The sequence below is a fragment of the Suricata suricatta genome, chromosome 2 (genome assembly GCF_006229205.1).
Source record: "Suricata suricatta isolate VVHF042 chromosome 2, meerkat_22Aug2017_6uvM2_HiC, whole genome shotgun sequence".
Lineage (NCBI taxonomy): Eukaryota > Metazoa > Chordata > Mammalia > Carnivora > Herpestidae > Suricata > Suricata suricatta.
Genome location: NC_043701.1, coordinates 152431739 through 152452619, shown reverse-complemented (window position 1 = coordinate 152452619; position 20881 = coordinate 152431739). Strand labels below are relative to the sequence as shown.

The 20881-nt window shown below is 38.6% G+C and overlaps 1 protein-coding gene and 1 long non-coding RNA gene across 3 annotated transcripts in view; one reads left to right on the top strand and one right to left on the bottom strand.

Moving 5' to 3' along the window:
- LOC115285695 overlaps positions 1-9882 on the top strand; it is a 20574-nt gene extending 10692 nt beyond the window's left edge. Inside the window, exon 3 of the long non-coding RNA XR_003905654.1 lies at positions 9747-9882. This is a non-coding gene — a long non-coding RNA (uncharacterized LOC115285695). The remainder of the gene's footprint in view (positions 1-9746) is intronic.
- Positions 9031-20881, bottom strand: part of TNKS2 (tankyrase 2) — a 48953-nt gene continuing 37102 nt past the window's right edge. The window contains exons 21-26 of one of the 2 annotated variants that reach the window (XM_029932222.1): positions 18692-18789; positions 17566-17640; positions 15588-15693; positions 13572-13758; positions 10747-10903; positions 9031-9915 (exon numbers count right to left, since the gene is read on the bottom strand). In XM_029932222.1, the coding sequence (XP_029788082.1) occupies positions 9853-9915; positions 10747-10903; positions 13572-13758; positions 15588-15693; positions 17566-17640; positions 18692-18789 (686 nt within the window). In that variant the 3' untranslated portion in view covers positions 9031-9852. The remainder of the gene's footprint in view (positions 9916-10746; positions 10904-13571; positions 13759-15587; positions 15694-17565; positions 17641-18691; positions 18790-20881) is intronic. The other variant, XM_029932223.1, reaches the window with a different exon arrangement.

Below are 20881 nucleotides of genomic sequence, written 5' to 3'. Positions count from 1 at the left end.
AGGCCAGGGCTGGGGGAAGGCGGCCTGCCTGTTCAGAGGCGGATGTGGCCAGGGGTAGAGTGGGAAATGGTGACACAAGGGTGGCAGAGGCAGGTCATGTATGTTAAGCTATGCATTTAAAGGACTTCACCATTTTTTTAAAGGATTTTTAAAATTTTTAACTCATCTCTATACCTAATGTGGGGTTTGAACTCACAACCCCGGGACCAAGAGTCACACACTCCACTGACTGAGCCAGGCAGGTGCCCCAAAACTTCATCTTTTTAAGTGAAGCGGGGAGTCACTGCAGAATTTTGAACAAGAGGCATGACACAGTTTGACTTACGCTTCAACAGGATCACCTGGTTCTTGAGTTAAAAATAGACTAGAGTTTAATAAAGAAAGGAAGAAAGAAAAAGAAAGGAAGGAAGGAAGGAAAGAAGGACAGAAGGAAGGGAGAAAGAAAAAAAGGAAGAGAAAAGAGCCTATGGGATCTGGAATGGGGGGCGGTGGTGGACAAAGGTGAAAGCCGGAATCGAAGCGGGATGATGCAGGCTGGGAGGGAAAGAAGGTAAAGACCCCGAGGGCCCTGTTTTGAACAACTGCTAGAACGGAGGCTATGAACCAGAAGAGAGGATGGAGCAGGCTGGGGCGCTCCTCAGTTCAGCCACTTTAGCAGACTCAGAGCTTAAAAGAATCCTTAGATATTACCAAACTTAAATCTCATCTTTAAACAAATTTTACCTATATCTTTTTTTAAACTTAAAAAAAAATGTTTTATTTATTTTTGATACAGAGAGAGACAGAGCATGAGAGGGGGAGGGGCAGAGAGAGGAGACAGAATCTGAAGCAGGCTCCAGGCTCTGAGCTGTCAGCACAGAGACTGACGCGGGGCTCGAACCCACGAACGTGAGATCTGACTTGAGCCGAAGTCGGAGGCTTAACCGACTGAGCCACCCAGGCGCCCCACCTATATCTTTATTATTAAAAATTTTTTAATATGCCTCAGTGTATTTTTTTTTGAGAGACAGAGCACGAGTGGGGGAGGGGCAGAGAGAGAGGGAGACACAGAATCTGAAGCAGGCTCCAGGCTCTGAGCTGTCAGCACAGAGCCCAATGTGAGGCCTGAACCGTGAGATCATGACCTGAGCTGAAGTCAGACGTTTAACCGACTGAGCCACCCAGGCGCCCCTCTTTACTATTTTTAAATTTTATTTTTAAGTAATCTCTATATCCAATGTGGGGCTTGAACTTAGAACCCTGAGATCAAGAGTCTAATGCTCTACTGACTGAGCCAGCCAGGTGGCCCTAAAAATTTATTTTTATTTTTAGATGAGTCCCCATAGACAAAATTCTAAGTCCAGTGAATACAGCATGGAAAGTTAGCTTTCATTTCCATCTGTAGGTATCTGCCACCCAGATCTCCTCTGATTATTGTTACCATGTATTTGCCATTTATTCCCCCCAATCCCTGAGAGATGGCCTATGGACAAACATGCCTATGTTATTTCTCCTCTTATTATGATTATTATTTTTTACAGTGGTAACTTATCATACACACTGCTCTGAGTCTTGCTTCACTCCCCACACCCTTTCCCAATAGTTTAGCTTCATCAGTACACATAGGACTTACCCATTCTTTTCATGACTCTAGACTTTTCGGTGTACGAATGCACTGTAATTTATCTAGCCAGTTCCCTATTGATAGATGTGCCGCTTACAACTTTGTCATTTCAAGTAAGGCTGCGGTGTATTTCCTTCTCATAGGTCCTTTCACTCAAAGGGTATGGACCCTTTTAGATGGTTAAAATTTGGGCAACTATTTATCAGTTTTCTGAGGTGGCTTCTCAACAGTACAGGAGAGGTACTATGTATACTAGCTACTCAGTATAGGTGTAGCTTTACTGCACCAGTGGGATTTACTGGCTGCTAAGTATCACAGGAACAAGCTGTCCCAAGCCCCCTAAATGCTCCGTCCTGGATCAGCGGCTCTAGCCCCCCACCCTCTTCCACAATCCACCATCCAACGGATTGGGACCAGGTAGAAGAGGGAGTCTTGAGTCCATTCGGACTGACCAGCGTTAGGGTGTTCATTATTTTGAGTACCACTCCTTGATCTTTGCTAACAGGGGTGGAAAATGGTGTTGCAGTGTATGGGTAAGCTGAATCTGTCTCCTTTAAATGGCATCAGCGTTGCCTTTTCTGTCCAGTTATTGTTTTGCTTCTTCATTTACAGCTTTTTATGTTAAAGAGAACCAATTCCTCGTCTGCTGTACGTACTGCAAATATTTGTCAGTTTGGCATTTATCTTTTTGTTTGCAGACATAACATTTTTCTCAAGTTGGATTTATCAATCCTTTTGTTCACAGCTTCTGGGTTTTGTGTTACATCAGAAAGATCTTCGCTACACCTAAATTAGCAATATTGTGATTTTGTAGTTTCATTTCTGGCATGACACATTTGACTCACTGGAAATATTCTGATGTCAGGAATAAGGCTTGGGTCCAACTGTTTTTTCCCAGATGGCTCCTCAGTTGTTGCAAGACCACTGCCTTTCCCACAATTTCATAATCTACTACCTTCATTACATACCGTGGATGTGAGACCACTTCCGCACTCTTGTCCATTCCACGGATTATCTTATGTGTCAGGATTACTGTCTTAATAATAGGTTAGAAATATTCTTAATAAGAATCCTTGTACATTTATTTTTCCATGGTAGCTTTAGAATCAATTTGTATGGTTTTCTACTCCTTCCCTCCAGAAGGCTGACATGTAGACAAAGACAAATACTGTATGATTTCACTTATGTGAAATCTAAAAGCCAAGTGAATAAATAAACTAAAAGCAGAAAGAGACCAACAGAGGACAAACTGATAGCTGCAGAAGGAGGTGGGGGGATGGGCAAAATGGGTGAAGGGGAGTGGGAGACAGAGGCTTCCAGTTATGCAATGAATAAATCAGTGGGATTAAAGTGCACCATACAATCGTACTGTATGGGGACAGATGGCGGCTACACTTGTGCACACGGCCAAAGTAGACTTTTGGAACCGCTATGCTGTACACCTGACACTGTTAACAATGTGTGTCAACTGTATTTCATGAAGAAGAAAGAAAGGGTTCAGGGGCGCCTGGGTGGCTCAGCTGGTTAAGCATCCGACTTCGGCTCAGGTCATGATCTCACCGTTTGTGGGTTCGAGCCCCGCATCGGGCTCCATGCTGACAGGTCAGAGCCTGGAGCCTGCTTCGGAGTCTGTGTCTCCTTCTCTCTCTGCCCTTCCCCCACTCATGCTATCTGTCTCAATACTTTATGATATTGAATCTTTCTGTCCAAGAACAGCATATGGTACTCTATTTGTGCCATCTTATTTTGTGTCTTTAAGTAGCATTATTTTTAGGTATTATATATATTCTTTGTTATTACAAATGGGATCTTTCCTTCCATTTCATCTACCAACTGCTTTTGCGTAAATAGTAAGTCTACTACTTACTGCTTATTTTGTAGCTACTCATCTTATTGAATCTTCTTATTCTAACAGTTTTTCAGCAGATTTTGAGTTTTTCAGTATATCAATTATAATGAAAAATAGTTTGACTATCTCCTTTATCAATTTTCAGAAGAGTGCTAAGTAGGGATAATGGGCAGCCCTCATCTGATGCCTGATTTCTGTTTCTCCCCCACACAGGAAGCTGGCTTTTGGCTTATATATAAAATTGATTTAAATATATATTGATTTATAATCTGCAGTTTTTAATCAGAGTCCTCTGCCCTCTACACGTGCTTCACATATCTTCTCCCACTTCGTGACTAGCCTTTTTACTTTCCTCACAGAGGTTATTAGATGAACAGATGTTCTTAATTTTAATATAAATTTATCAACCTGTACTTTTAGGGCTAGCATTCATTAAAGCTCAGTTAAAATTTCTCTTTTGTCTCTAAATCAGAAAGTCTTCCAGTTTCTTCTAAACATTTAACATACTTTACTTTTCGTATAGAAGTACTATATAAAATACATTTAGAATATTTGTTTATGCATCCAAATACATGTATTTTTTCATAGTTATCCATAAATCCATAACCATTGGTTGAAAAGGTCCTTCCTTCTGCACTATAATGCTACAATGCTACCTCTGGTATCCCACATGTACAAATCCCATATGTACTCTGTTCAGTTGGTCAAATGAGCCTATCCCTGCACCAGTATTACACTTAGTTGCTAGAGCATTAATTCTATTCTTGATCTCTGGTCCTCTCCCCCACCCCCGCCGTAGGCATGTCTAGCCTATTCTTAGCCCGTCACAGGTTATTACCTACCTACCCTAGGTTCTTTTATAACTTTGGGGAGAAAAAGTGCATGCATCGCCTGTTATTTCCATTTCTATTGGAGTATTCAATTTTTCTACCCTTTTTTCACCTTTGCAATTCTATTTCCATTCTTTTCTTGATTATCCTTAAAAAAGGTAACATGCATACTGAAGTTCATTGACATTTTAAAGTTTCTCTTATCTTCTGTATCATTGTCAAGTAGTACTTTAAATTCCACCTTCTTTTTAAAACCTCAAATCTATTCTTTACTTTTACAGTATTTTTATAAACAACACTTATTTTAGTATTTCATTTAAGTAGATAAAACAGCTCTGATAACAAAATTCAAAAGGAATAAATGACTACGTAGTGAAGTCATTAACATCTCTGGTGTCCTCAAGTTTGTGTGTAACCTGGAGGCATTTTATGCATAAAGAAGGAAATGTATATTGTATTTTTTCCTTTTATAGAAATAGCAGTAAATAATAGTAAATCATACATATTGGTCAACCTCTTGCTTTTTTGGTTTGTTTTCATTTGTTATGTCTTGAAGATTATTCCCTATCCGTTAATAAAACAGTGTTTTTACATGAGAATTTCATTCTGTTTACCGATTTCTTTTCCCCCTCAGTTTGTTGATTTTTTCAATGTTTATTTTTGAGAGAGAGAGAGAGAGAGCATGAGCAGTGAAGGGACAGAGACACAGAATCCGAAGCAGGATTCAGGCTCTGAGCTGTCAGCACAGAGCTGGACACGGGGCTCAAAACCTACAAACTGAGATCATGACCTGAGCTGAAGTCAGACACTCTGACCAACTGAACCACCCAGGCGGCCCTACCAATTTCTTTGTCCTCTCGGCTTCTTGCATTTAACTCCTTCCCCCTGTACTCAACTGCCTTCTTTCCTAAAGAACAAACCTGAGTTCTTTCAGCAAAATCTGAAAATGTTTTTTACCCCTAACCCCTTTTTAAATGTCTACTCTTCCTTGTGCAGCGGTTAGTTTTTAAGAGTTTTTATTTACTTATTTTGAGAGAAACAGCGACAGCACAAGTGAGGATCGGAGGCAGCTCCATGCTGTCAGCACAGAGCCCTGGGCAGGGCTCTGTCTCACAAAGTCATGAGATCGTGCCCTGAGCCGAAACCAAGTTGGACATCTCTCAGACTGAGCCACCCAGGCGCCCCATATCCTCCCTTTAAAAATACTCATTTATCTATGGGTCGAATTCACAGCTACCACTTTTTTCCTCCTCAGCACTCAGTATTTTACTGTCTCCTGGCCTAACTGGTGCCATTGAAAAGCCTGCTGTTAGGGTAGTTATTCCTTTGCAGGTAAGGTCTTTTCTCTTTGGTTGCTTTCTCTTTTGTGATTCCACTACATGTCTGTAAGATTTGTTTTCACACATTCTTCTAGGTGTTTGTCAAATCCTTCTTCAGGTCTTTAATAAACTGTAGAAAAATCTTCAAATTTCTTCCCTTCCCTATTAAGTTGGATCTTCTGTACTTCATCTCTCTCAGGCCTCTTCTATTTCCATTTCCCATCTCTTCCTCTTTTATAATGTGGGTATTTTCCTGATTTATCTTGTTCGCCAATTCTCTCCACTTCTTTGTGGCACTGCTCACCTGGCAGACCACGTGGGGGGCTCTATGCCGACTTGTGTGACGGGAAGGACAACTGTGGGTGGATGACGAACTACGGAGACAGTTCTGACAGTGGTGGCTTGTATGTGAGGAGCAAGGATCTTTGGAAAGGGTGTAATTAAGTATTTTAGGTCACAGTCTGCCTAAGCTAGTAAGCATAAAGGGGCGGGGGGAGATTGAGCAGACAGTGAAAAGGCCACACTGTAGTCTAACTTTATATAAAATCTGACAGGCCTTCTGCCCTCCAAGGAAGGAGAGGCAGAGGATTGGTGGGGGGCTCGGGCACAGGCAAGCTAGGCTTCTGAGACTCCTCCACTCTGCACCCCAAGCCAGGATGCCTCCAGTCCAAGGTTTTAGAAGTTTAATAATCCATAAAGCAAGTCAAATATTAAAAACTGAACAGGGGCACCTGGATGGCTCAGTCGGTTAAACGTCTGACTTCAGCTCAGGTCATGATCTCACAGTTCATGGGTTCAAGCCCCGCATCAGGCTCTGTGCTGACAGCTAGCTCAGAGCCTGGAGCCTGCTTCAGATTCTGTGTCTCCCTCTCTCTCTGACCCTCCCCTTCTCACGCTGTCTCCCTCTCAAAAATAAATAAAAAAACATTAAAAATAAATTAAAAAACCTAACTCAAACTGGGAAAAAGAATCGACCGTTCTCCTGGTGACGAATGGGTACTACTACTTGCTTCCTCTGAGGACAGGGCAGGAGGATCAGTCAGGAATACTAATTACAAAAGCTTATGGGAATTTATTTACATGTTTTCTTTCCTCACCACCCTGGAAAGAACTGGATCATTTCATATACTGGGATGCTTAGGAACTAGCAAGCAAACATATTATCCTAACTGAAGGAGAAAGACTAAGGTGCTGAGACATTTTTCAAAGCCAAATGACTCATGGGTTATTTGCACCATTATTCTCTTATTATGGAAAGCAAAGAACGGATTACACACACACATGAACACTTATACTGAAATCTAAAATAGATACATCACTATACTTTTTAAAAAATGTTTTATTATTTTTGAGAGAAAGAGAGTGCACATCAAGCATGGAAGGGATAGAGAGAAAGAAGATCCAAAGCAGGCTCTGTGCTGATGGCAGAGAGCCTGATGTGGGGCTCGAACTCAGGCATGAACCATGAAATCATGACCTGAACTAAAGTTAGACGCTTACTGGACTGAGCCACCCAGATGTACCTATACTTTCTTTTAAGAAAAATAAATACCATTAACTTTAAGATTTTAAAACTTATAAAAAATTTTTTAGGGGCGCCTGGCCGGCTCAGTCAGTACAGCATGTGACTCTTGATCTTGGGGTTGTGAGTACAAACCCCATGCTGGGCCTAGAGCTTACTCAAAACAAAGAAGTAGATACATACTCCTCTTTGGAAGAAGACAGATTTCCTGGGAGTGAGCTTGAAGGTTGGCTAAAAGTCGTACTGGATGTCTTAAATGTCTGAAAGCATCACATCTTAAAGCATCTGAGTACATTATGCTCACAACATTCAAAAATTTCAAACTTTAAACTGCATTCTATCACTGTTAGACTCAGAACTACATTGTTTTCCTGCAATTGTGGTTTATTGGAATCTTAATCCATTTTCTCAAAGACCATTCAAAACATTTATACTATTCCAGTAATTACCATGCTACCCAGAAAAACCAATGAACACTTTATTAAGAATTAAATGAAGGTATGGAATGTGATACAGTACAAGAAAGACACCCAAGATGGATATAGTAATACTACTTACACAGAAAGTTAAATCTCACTTCAAAAAAAAAAAAAAAAAAAGCCAACACATGACAAAAGAAAAAGCAATTCCATCATTATAAGGTAAGATATTTCATGCAAAAACTCCAAAAAAAATCCCCCACCACCCCCCAAAATCCCTCAAAGTGTCAACAAACAAAAAGCTATCTGAAAATACTGCCATGCTAACATACTAACCACAATATGACCATTCATAGAAAAACAACACACTACTTAAGCAATGGATAAGATGAAACAACACAGGCTGCAGTATCCTAAACTCATAGATCTCGATGATCTTCCATGATAAGCAATTCCAGATTCACTTACAGGGTGAGTAATTGGCTCAATGTTGAGAGATAAGGTATGTAAATATAAACTCCATTAACTCATCTCATTATCTTCTAATTATAAAATCTGGAAGCTTCCAGAATCTGAAAAATTATATAAAATTTGGCATACTCCATTTGTTTCAAGAAATTACTTTAGGATTATTAGAGAGCTGTATAAAAGCACTTCCAGGTCAGGAACTGACCTCTTAAATAATGATCACAATTTACATCACACAAACAACTCCAGATATGCATTTACTCTGATTAACTCTCATTTAGAACAAGAAACATGATTTTCTAGCACTTTATGTACAAGTTACTGCAAAGGGCCAGATAATTTAGAGACGGAATAAAATGTAAAATAAAAGTGAACTGGTACAGAGACTGAAGGGGAACATTCTCACTTATGGAGATGTAAGTCAGTAAAAATCTTGCCTTGCTTTCGGAGGGAGCTACAGTCAGCAACTAGACTGTCAAGCTGTAATTCACGTCTCTGTACCTATTTCATGGAAAAAACAGTTTTACATTAGACAACAGGAATGGCATTTTACGGGATAGCATTCCCCTCCACAGCTGCCCACCAAGCCTGGTCACCACGTGGTGCGCACACAAAGTGTTATTTCCAATCAACTCTTCGTGTCCTGATGAGGCAACCCAGGGCCAGGAAGCGCCTTCTCACAGCACCTGCCCTTGCAGGCAGCCTGGAGAGAACCGGACACCTGCATTCCATGGTTCTGGGTTCAGTTTCCCTACGGTGTGAGGACTGGCTCTAACAGTAAGGCCAAGGAGAAAGAACAAGAAAAAATTACTGAGTTCAAAAAACGACCTACTCCTCTCCCCTTAGATTGCGGGTAATTAGAAAACATTGGAAAATTATTCAGGATTACCCTTCCTACCTCTGAAATGTAACTTCCTATTTACACTCCATGAAAAGAACACTATACTTGTTCACTGGCAGGATTTAGCCTCTAAAACACAGAAGCCCTTGCTCTAATTTTTACAAAATGAAATGACAAAATTTTCCAATGTGAAACCTGGAGTTTGAGGCCAGTAAAGAAGTGTCTTTAATTATCAGGACGTTCATAATTCGAGCTTTTTGGAATGTGTCTTATACATACAAAGGTATCACAAATTAAATCCTCAGAGCATTTATGAAAGAAGTTCTAAAATGGGAAAGATTTCTAATGAGAGATAAATGCTTCCATCAGCAAATTAAATCGGATATATCAATCTTTCCCAACCGACAAAGTCTTTGCTAATATCAACACAGCCTCTGAAATCAAATGTAAAGATCACACGATCATGATGATGCACGATGAAGTACAGATGGGAAGTACATATGAAAAAAATTTGTAAACCGCTGCAGTTCTAAAACAGATTTATATTACAAAGCAATGTAAATAAATATTGGGCTAGTACAAAAGCTCTTATTTACAGTTTTACAAATGAAATTGTATTCAGTGTAAATGCTGCGTTTTAAAGAACACAGTACTGTATTAGTAAAATGAGTTCTGTTGAGGGGATTACAGTTTATGTTAGAATCAATGCATAACATATAAAAGATTCAAGTTAACTTTGTTTTTAATTTAGTACAGACAAACCCAGTTTAACCTGGAATGGCATCTGTTAAAGTGCTGAAAAACAGGAAATATTTAGAAAACACTGTACATTATTAAAGCTTTATCAAGTCAGAATGTTAAACTTCTTTCACATTTTTTTATCCTTTTGCCACAGGCTTGCGGACAAGATGATATTTCTCAGCGAAGGAGCAAAACTTAAGAGGCCACCAGCTGCTTAGATGACTTTAGGTTCAGTGGATTTAGTTTCCTAAAACAACTATTTATCCATCAACCATACCTTCAGGCCTCACAATCTGGTAAGTAATTAAATATTCAGGATAAGCCTGGAAGAGAAAGATCAATTTAAATACCGGGAAACAATTTTTTGGGAAAGATTTTACTATAAGGATTTCTAATCTTTAGAAAAGAGGTTCTAAATTAGTGCTGTGGATCAGAATCCTCTAAGGGCATTTTCTCAAACCATCCTTACGTTGATCCAATCCCTCAGGTTCTGAATCAGCAGGTCTAGGATGAATACTAAGTATGCGTTTGTTTAGAATAACTGAGGGGACTCTGCTATACATTATCCTCAGTTCAGAACATGGCTCTAGGGATGCTTTTGACTGGATCTGTGTCACTAAGAGCTAGAGGGAATTATATGCGTCTTTGTACAGCTAGGCTAATTACTAAATACAGGATTCGGACTAATTATCTTTTACAGAAGGTAAAAAACAGAAAAAAGATCCACTGTAACTGGCAAAATCTGAATAAAGTCTGTGAGTTAGATGTAATATTTTAACAATGGTATTTTCCCAATTTTGATAATTTTAAGAGAATGTCCTTGTTTTAGGGAAACACACACAAAAGCATTTAAAGGTAAAGCAACAAGCCTACAAGTTCCTCTCAAGCAGTTCAGAAAAAACAAATCTGTATTCACACACACTTGGGAGAGAATGATAAAATGCTGACAATGTAAAAATGAGGGACCTCTTGATTATTTCTGCAACTTTTCTGTAAGTGAGAAATTATTTCCAAATAAAAGTTAAAAAAAAGAAAAATGACACAACCACCCAGTTCTTAAGGCAATATACCTTGTCTATTTAAGGGGTTAGTAAGGAAAGGTTCAAGTTTGGCTTTAAATACTTTCTGAAGATGAACAAATGAAACTGAATTACCTGTTCTCCTCTGTAAATAACATATTCAGCTAATGCCAGACCATTGACACTGGGTCGGCCAGTGACTGAATGATGTCCCGGGGGAGAATGTGCCATTTTCATTGCACTAAACTGCAGGAAAGACTTTCCTAGGGTCACCCGGCAAAAGAGCAGCTGCCTACAACATGGAAAGAAAAAGATCTCTCTGAAGACAAGGCAGGATAAGACAATTTTATTTGTGAATGCTGCATAAGCTTTTTAATGTATTTATACAGAAACACAGGTTGTTTTTGTCATTTCATCCTTAAAAGAACTTTGTAAGAATGTCTATCTACTACTCTCACTACCAATTTGTCACTTTAATTAATCATTATTTTAACTATAAAAACTGAGAATGGAATAACCTTATAGAGACAGAGACTCGATCTTGTTTGTATCCCAGCAGAAGCACAAACCACAGCCCAAGCGAGAAGGAGAAATGAGTTTAAGGAACTCCCTGAAGTAGCTTGCAAAGATAGACACTTATCTGAGTCTAGTTGATTCCACCTTCAAATTATATTTGAAACTCATTCTCTTAATTCTATTGCTACCATTAAATTCAAATCACCAAAATTTTCAGTGATTTTGGACTGGGAACAATGGCCTCTGAACTACTCTATTTCTACTCTAATTCCTAGCTGAGTTATTTAGAAAAAACCCCAACACATAAAACATTAATCAAATCACATCATTTTTCTGCTTAAAACCTTGTAGAGGCTACTCAATATTCTTGGAAGAAGATCCGAATTCCTTACAATGGCTCCAAATTTTCTAACCTTACCTTGTGTTCACTGTGCACCAGGTACACTAATTTTCTTTCTTCACACAAGCCAACTCTCTTACCCTGTGACTATCACACGCACGGTTTCCTTTACTACAGAGAATGGGATCTATTCTACCACTCTTCAAACCGGCTAACACTTGGTTTTTTTAGGTTTCATCTGCAATGTTAGTTCCTCAAATAGGTGTTTCCTTACCAGAATTTTAAGTAGATTATACTCCCAATCCCCCAGGCACATATATGATTGACTTATTTCCAATAAGCCTTTTTAAAAAATTACTTCATAGCTTCTCTTCTTTTCCGAGGACAGAAGGAGATTTTGGTGAACTAGTTGATTCTATTCTCCAAAGAGAGGCTATCTATACTTTTTCTTCTAAATATGCCTGTTGGAAACCTTAGGATTACTAATCAATTTTTACTATAGTCATAATCAGCCCTGTGATAATCCAAATACAAAAGTCTTTAAAATTTTTTTCTTTAATGTTTATTTATTTTTGAGAGGGGAGAGAGAGAGAGAGAGAGAGAGAGAGAGAGAAATACAAGTGGGGGAGGGGCAGAGAGAAGGAGAGAATCTGAGCAGGCTCTGAACTGTCAGCACAGAGCCCAACACAGGGCTCGAATCCACAAACTGTGAGATCATGACCTGAACTGAAGTCAGATGCTTAACTGACTGAGCCACCCAGGTGCCCCTAAAAATCTTGTTAATAAAATCTTATTTCCAGACAACCAACCATTCTGTTCCAAAGAGTAACGAGAGGTACTAGAACACTGCTTATTTAATGAGAACTACCTTACCTTCAGATAATATTACAGCAGGGTTGAATTTACAGAATCTCAAGAAATTACAAGCTTTCTAACCTGTCTGATTTATGATCTAAGACAGAAGTGGATGGGCATTCATACCCAGAAGGGCTGACTTCAGGCACCTACACAAGTCTAAACTTAGGGGGAAAACAAGAGTAATACACAAACAGACCTTGTTTCTCCGCAGGACTAGAGTTCTTCTACCTCGGCAACCTTTCAAAATCAGTGGGGAAGCCTTTACAGACCCTAATACCCAGCCCAGCCAGCGAGCACCTCTGAGGCTGGGCCACAGGCATCAGGAGCTGTTAAAGCTTCCTAGGTGATTCGAATGTGTCACCAAGGCTGAGAACTACTGCTCTAGGCTTTTGCTCTAGACCAGTGATCAGAAACATCAGCATCAGCAACGTGGTAGAAATTCAAATTCTGGGGCCTCATCTCAGACGTACTAAATCAGCAACTCATCCGGCAGGGCTCAGGAATCTGTTTTAGTGAGCCCTTTAGGCGATTCTCATGCTTGCTAATATTTGATGAAGACTGCTCCAGATTTCTATAAGCAATACCCTAACTGTTGAATAAATTTCAATAATTAACCTTACTCAATTTTTCAAATGACAAAAGATAATTTATATTTATCTATGAGGATTAATTAGGGGCAAGTTATTTGAATGATTTTAACAACTGAGTTAGACCAGAGTAACTAAAACTGGGGGAAAAAGTGCAAAGTAGTTATTTGATAATAATGTGCTTTTTAAAAGGGATGTGTTTCACTGTAAGTAATATCATAAATTGAGGATAAGGATCATATCACATTGGAAGACAGACTCATACAGGCATTGCTATGAAATACTAGGCTTAGTAAAGTTTTTAGCATTTGAATACAAACTTCCAAAGAACCCAAAGCCCTGTAATATTTAAGGGCCACAATAAAATCTCTCATGCTCCGTGATATTTTCTGCTTCATATTCTTTAAAGCACACGGTACTCTAATGATTAAATGAGTTAAATAGGTCAAGTGCTTTGAACTGTGCTTGGCTCACACAGATCATTTAATAAACACTAGCTACTGTTATAACCAGTGAGAGGGCCAAAAGCGGCCTGAAATATACCTATCTTGGAGTCCTAAAGTTGTCCAAGATGATGCCTTGCTCCCTAAATTTCTCAAATATAAAACTAGTTCTTATTAAATCCTTATCAAACTGAATGAGAACAAGTGATCTCTTACCTGTGGCAAATGTAACAAGATCTGTCTTTGTGGACTGGACACCCAGTACCTCCTCCAATTCCATATACATACTGATTGCTTTTGGAAGAGTTTTCAGCAAAATATATCCCAGCTCCAAACATGCCACCTATGTAGGCATGCCTTTCATCGAAGCCTTTATGGATAATGGCATTCACAAAGGGAGACCCTAAAATAGAGGTAGATGGACAACAATTTAAAATTATCTTAGGAGAATAAAATGAAATCTTCTTTGAAGTTAAATTCCTAAATATACACACTGACCAACAAAATAAAGAATATAAAATAAGGATAACAAGTTAACTGTCACCTAGTTCATCCCTTCACAGTAAATGACATAATTTTAATTAAAAAATTTTTTTAATGTTTATTCATTTTTGAGACAAAGCGTAGGGAGGAGCAGAGAGGGAAACAAAGAATCTGAAGCAGGCTCCAGACTCCGAGCTGTCAAGTACAGGTGTCAATGTGGGGCTTGAACGCACAGACACTTAACTGACTGAGCCACCCAGGTGCCCCAATAAATAGCTACTTTAAAAGAATTGTTAACATTGATTGATGTTTCTAATAAGGGGCGGATCAGATGCCCAAAAAAAGGGACACACAATGATTCAACTAGAAAAAAAGATTACTTAAAATATCAATGATAAAGTTACCAAATTCCAGACCCCAAATCCAGAACGGAGTCTCATAATTCATCTCCTAGAGCAAGGCTGAATGCAATTAGGTCTTACAGTGACACCTATGTCTGTGCACTTTTTCTAGATATCAAGTGGCCAAGGTGGTCTTTTCCTGTTTCGTCTCTTCTTTATACTTCTTTCTCATCTCTCCACTTCGCTGCCTTTCATACCGTTACACCAGACTATCTGCAAACGTGTGTTCCTTCACTCTGCATCCTGACTACTCTCGCTCCCTTCCGTGCCTGCGTGCCAAGAAGGGAAGGAGGTAGTCAGGGAACCAGGCCAGAGAGTAGGGTGAGGGGTGGGTGATGAGAAAAGCCAATATAACAGTTAACTGATTCATTAAGATTAGTATCCCTGTTCATAAAGGGACAGGAAAATACACTGAATTCCACTCTGCAGAAATACAGAAGACTAGAATCACTTATTTGAATTTAGAAAAACCAAAATCATTCTTATTATAAAACAGAAAAATGATTCATTATAACCATCAAGTCAGTACTTTTAAGTGAATATTATACTCTTTGACAAGAGATTATCATGATGATTTTTAGAGTTTTAGAATGAGAAATACCATTTAGATGGTACGGCAGGCTGAATTGCGATACCATCTAAATGGTAATTCTGAATTGCTATAGCCATTCAGTCTACTATAGCCATTTTCCCAGGGGACTGTGAAATGTAAATGCTGTTTTATAGAACTTTTCAGGTCTCTAAAAACTTTCTGCAATCAAGGCCAATGAGGAAACAGAGTGGCGTTACTAGGTGCTTGATGATTTGATAAACACTATGTTAATAATATTTATATTCATCTTTGCTATAAATCTGAAAGACCAATCAACACCTGTCAATTTGCAGCATAAAAGAAAACAGGAAATCTCAAGAATACATAATGGTGCTCTCAATCCAACAGTTCTCAGAAAATTCCCTAAGTTCAATGACAATAGTTCTTTATTTTGAAGATTAAAAAAAATTTTTTTAAACATACTTAAGATGATATTCTTTTTTTTAATTTTTTAAAATGTTTTTAATTTTGAAAGAGAGAGACAGCCAAAGCAGGGGAGGGTCAGAGAGAGAGGGAGACACAGAATCCGAAGACAGGCTCCAGCCTCTCAGCTGTCAGCACAGAGCCCGATGTGGGGTTCAAACTCATGAACTGTGAGATTATGACCTGAGCCTAAGTCGGACACTTGCTGACTGAACCACCCAGATGCCCCAGATTTTTATTTTTAAAAAGTAATCTCCACCCTCAAAGTGGGTGAGATCATGTTCTACCTACTGAGCCCACCAGCGCTGCACCCCCCACCCAGAGGAATCTTACCATGAAATAGCATTCTTTCATTTGCATGGTTGTGGTTTTCTTCAGAAACTTCTTTTCTCCTGTGGGTATATCTTTCCCATAGTTTTTTGTTACAAACTTTCTGAATCTATTAAAAAAAAAAACCCAGAAAAATCAAAATCTTTAGGTCATAATCACTTATCTTCTTGTTCATCTTAACCCAAATAAGCCACATAGCCAGAAGAGAGGCAAAACGCCTCTGAAATGTAAGCTGTGTTTTATTTTAGTCAGCTAAAAATACTTGGTCTCAAACATAAAGATAGAAATATAGCTGCATTTTGGAAATCAAAAACTTTAAAGGAAAAAAAGCTACATATGGCCTTATGGGAAGGTCAAGAATACCATAAATTGACTAAAATACTTCCATTCTCATTAATTTAGAATTATTACCAAAACAGCTCCAATACGAGTATATTGAGTTCTGTATGTAAGTGTTAAAAAGAGAACAGTATCTTTCACCTCCCCCTATTTTATCTGGATCAAAGTATCATCTTTATCTGCTTTAAATGAAAAATATTTGAAATAACCCCCAGCAAAAACCATTCTTAAAACACATACACAGACACACCTCTGCTACTCCCTCCACCCTTCCCTATTCCTCCAATTCCTAAAATTTTTGTTTGGAGAGGAGTTAAAGATGGATGCTGGTCTCACTGGGAGTATTTCTGGGATCAAAGTTCACAGCGCTAGAGCTGTTTCTTGGCTGTGTCTAAAGGTGTTATAGCCCCCTGCTGGCCCTAGAGCACATCTGGGGGCTGGTGGCTTTAGTCTTTGCTTAAAAACACTCAAATATTGCCACAGATGTAATCAAGGAGCACAACTAACACAAAGAGATCTCATTTATATTAAAAAAAATAAAAGGCATAATTATTTGTCTTATTAAAAATATTAATATATGTTCATGAATGGAAATCTTGAGATGTCATTCTTGTCATACTATGATATGAACTAATAAAAAGGAGGTCCCAGTAGGATTTTTTTTTTTAATGTTTTATTTATTTTTGAGAGCTAGAGAGAGAGACAGCAAGAGCAGGGGAGGGTCAGAGAGAGAGGGAGACACAGAATCTGAAGACAGGTTCCAGGCTGTGAGCTAGCTGTCAGCACAGAGCCTGACATGGGGTTCGAATTCACAAATTCACCCGAACCTAAGTCAGATGCTTAACCGACTGAGCCACCCAGGCAGCCCCCACTAGGATTCTATTACCTGAAATCATCTAATACAATGAATAAAGGAATCTCAAATAGTTTTAGTATTCACTCACTCTAACATATATGATATCTAATATTACACTCATAATAGTGTATATATAATAATATAAAACAGCTGAAATATTTGATATTCACTTTTGAGTTTAAAATTTAGGTATTAAAAAGACACTTGCCACATTTTAATTCTGTCTTATTTCATAATATTAAGAATATATCAATGTAGTCAATAAAAATATTAATGCATCTCAAGTAGAGTGTGAATTTTTGCTTGCTGTAGTTCAAGAAAAACACAGCAAAGTTGGAAAAGGCCCTGAGAAGAGTACTTGGCATCAAGAAAAGACAAGACTCTCCTTTGAATGACTTAAAACCTTGATGGTTTAAAAGATGAAGGTACAGAGGGAGTACTATTAAAACTACAAAAAAGTGATATGGATGGGGACTCATAGAAACCTGGAGTAGATGCAGGACAAATAAATATAAATGGTGTCCTTTCTGGAGCTACAACAAAGGCTAAATTTTTTGTTATGAAAACAGCACCAGAAAAAAAAAAATGAAGGAAGGAAGAAAGGGGAAATGAAAAAAGTACAGGGATTTTGAGAATTTTAACCTTCTGTGGATATATAACCCTTCCCCAAATATCCTCTGATGTTACGTCAAAGACTTACTAGGCTATATTCTCATGAAAGTTAATTACGGTTTCAGGCTTTGAAAACTATGGTCTTAGAAAACTTTATTTTCACTAACTGATTACCTTGAGAATATTGTATCTATTGAAGATTCCACCTGCATGACCTCCATCTCTGTGCTCTCGGACTGTACTTTGCATCTGATGAAAAAATATGTCAAATATATATGTTAACTTTTTTTCTTCAAAAAATTTTTAATATTTTTGTTGTTTAAGGAATATGAGAGCTCTATACTTCACAAGTACTATTTTCTAGAGATAGCTGTTAGCTAGTCAATCTGAAAAGAAATGTTAAAATTTTTTTCAAAAAGTATTATTTATTTTTGAGAGAGAGACACACACACACAACATGTAAGTATGGGAGAAGCATAGAGAGAGAGAGAGAAGGAAACACAGAATTCACAGCAGGCTCCAGGCTCTGAGCTGACAGCACAGAGCCCGATGTGAGGCTAGATCTCATGAACTGTGAGATCATGACCTGAGCCAAAGCTGGACGCTTAACTAACTGAACCACCCAGGCACCCCTGAAAATAATACTTTCAGGTGAAAATTATATATAATGCAAACTAAAGGAAGAAAAAGGAACAGATGCACAGATGAGTTAAACATACAAAGCTAATCACCTCACATGCTAAAAAATAGAACAATCATTTATTTACTCCTATTCATTTTGCCCTAGTAAAGTATGTACTCCATTGAGAACTGGAGTTTCTTGAGTTTTAGAAACCAGTCTCACTTGATTTGTTTCTCTGTGCTCCCCACATATATAGGATGCGTGATCTTTAAAGTATAAAGCACTATTCAGAGATTTCAGTGGGCCCAAGAGTTCTGTGAAAAGAAAGCTGGAAGAAAACTTTCCTGGAAAAGTAGCACCCACGTATTCTGGGTCTTGTCTGAGATACTGGGGTTTGCAATCGCCTTCACAAAGGGAGGGAATATAAGCATCCCCCTGCCCCCCAACCACAATAAAGTCTCTCCAACAGAATTCTGTGTTAGTATTAATTGTAGTACTGAACTAAGTTACTGGATTTAAGGTTTACTGAGGGAATGTACCTTAAATGTGGATTTTGAACATTTATCCAGGTGGTAAAGAGTTAGGGACAATTAAAATCCTATTACGTTTTCAAGATCTGGAAACCTCTAGGGAAGTTTAGCTACTGAGCCAACATTTATTTAAGGTCTATGAACATACCTCTTCCTCCACAGACTGAAACTCTTTATCATCAGGAGACAGATCTATGAGAATTGTTCCACTTCCAGAGGTGTTCAGAGTTAAGTACGGGTTAAGACCTAGCAAATGAAATACGAAGGTATAAAAAAATATATGCCAAAAAACCCCCCAATTAACATCAACCCAAAACGGCCACCCTGAATTTACCTGATGCTTACTACCTTGTTTTCTTTTTTTTGGCTTACTTCCTATTTTTAAGAACTTTTAATTTTGGACTAATTTACATTTTCAGAAAGATTGACATCATGGAGAGAGTTCCTGTGTACCTTTTACTAAACTTCCCAACGTCACCATTAGGAACGTAGGTGCTCCTCCTATGCCATGTTACCATTTTATATAGCCACAGCACAACAGCTGTCACACTTGTTAAGTAAATTACAGAGTTTATTTGGATTTCACTAGATTTTCCCATCAACACTCTTTTTCTGTTCTAAGACCCAAACCAGAACACCATACTGCACTTAGATTACTAATTTTGATGCAACAAGTTGTAGGGGTTTTGTGGGAATAGTTCAGAAAACTTTCTATTCTTTACCTCTTTCTTATTCTTAAGAAGTTTGTCACACATTTTCTTTTTCACATTATTTCTTTTCCTTACTATTCTGCCCTTTCAGCATTTAATCTCTTTAGTTTCTGTAAATATGAGGAAGAATTATGACCGAAACTTGTATAGCTTCAGGTCATTTTAAATCATCCTAGAATGACACTCCATAAAGTTTACTAACTACTGAAAGCTTATTCTTTTTTTAAAATTTTTTGAATTTATTTGTTTATTTAAAAGTTTATTTGAAAGAGAGCATGCCCACTCATGTGGGGGAAGGACAGAGAGAGAGAATCCTGAGCAGGCTCTGCACTGTCAGCACAAAATCCAATGCGGGGCTGAGCCCACGAATCGGGGAAATCCTGACCTGAGCCAAAACCAAGAGTTGGATACTTAACCAAATGAACCATATGGGTGCTCCGTGAATGCTTATTCTAACCTCTCACAGTCTTTAACTCAGCAATGAATGTCATGTTTTCTGAATGTCAGTGGTCAAGCTAACTATATATTTTGTACTTTTACTCTCACAAAAACTTTTTAACTGGAATTTTAAACAGAATTTTCTAATTTCTCCCATATATTTGTAACAAACCTTTCCTCAGTCTCTTCAAGATTTCTAAAGCTCTGCTGTTTTCCCAGGTAGGGATCAAATCCATTTCTGCTCGGTCAATGCATGGCAGTTTGTGTGTGGGGAGTAAGAGCACTATTCTAGTTCTGAGTCTTGTCTGAACAACAAGACTGCCACCAGCATGCTCAACTCTGATAAAGACTTACAGGCATGGCTGAGTTACATTATATACAGGAAATATGGAGACTTTACAGAGAAGAATATTTCAGAGAACAAAGACCATGACATGCCTGACAAAAGCATCTGTGGACCACCCCAAGATGTCTTATCAAAGCGTTAAAAGATCAGGACAAGCAATTTATTGACCTGATGCACTGACTGACAGCTAAGGCTAAGCCAGCAAAATGACAGACCACCAGAAGACTGCCACTGGTTCCACTTTGCAAATTAGGTAGAACATAGGTATAGAGCCCTGGCATCAAATATAGGCAAGAGGCTCTGTGTCATGACATTTCTCCTCCATGTGGGAATGGATGATCCTGCATGACTGCAGCTGGATGTATGAGAATGACCACAGGCCAGAGGTGGCACGGAGTTACATACCTCTGCCGCTCGGAGGCGGTGTGCCTGTTTCTGTCACTGTTTCCTGAGCCTTTCAAATTAGTCTTAATAACTGTGTCCCAGACACTGTATGTTTAATGAACAAACACTGCCAGAACAAACACTTTTTAACCTGCCTCTTTCATAAGTGACTCTTATTATTCCAGTACTTCACTGTCATTTCCATCTGACCAGATCATCATGACGGCTGACTACAACTGAGGGTTCTAGTCTCTCAGTTTTTTTAAAACAAAATCTTTTTTTTTAATGTTTATTTATTTTTGAGAGAGAGAGCATGAACAGGGGAGGAGCAGAGAGAGAGGGAGACACAGAATTTGAAGCAGTCTCCAGAGCCCCATGTGGGGTTTGAACTCACAAACTGCGAGATCATGACCTGAGGTGAAGTTGGACATCTAACCAACTAAGCCACCCAGGCACCCCT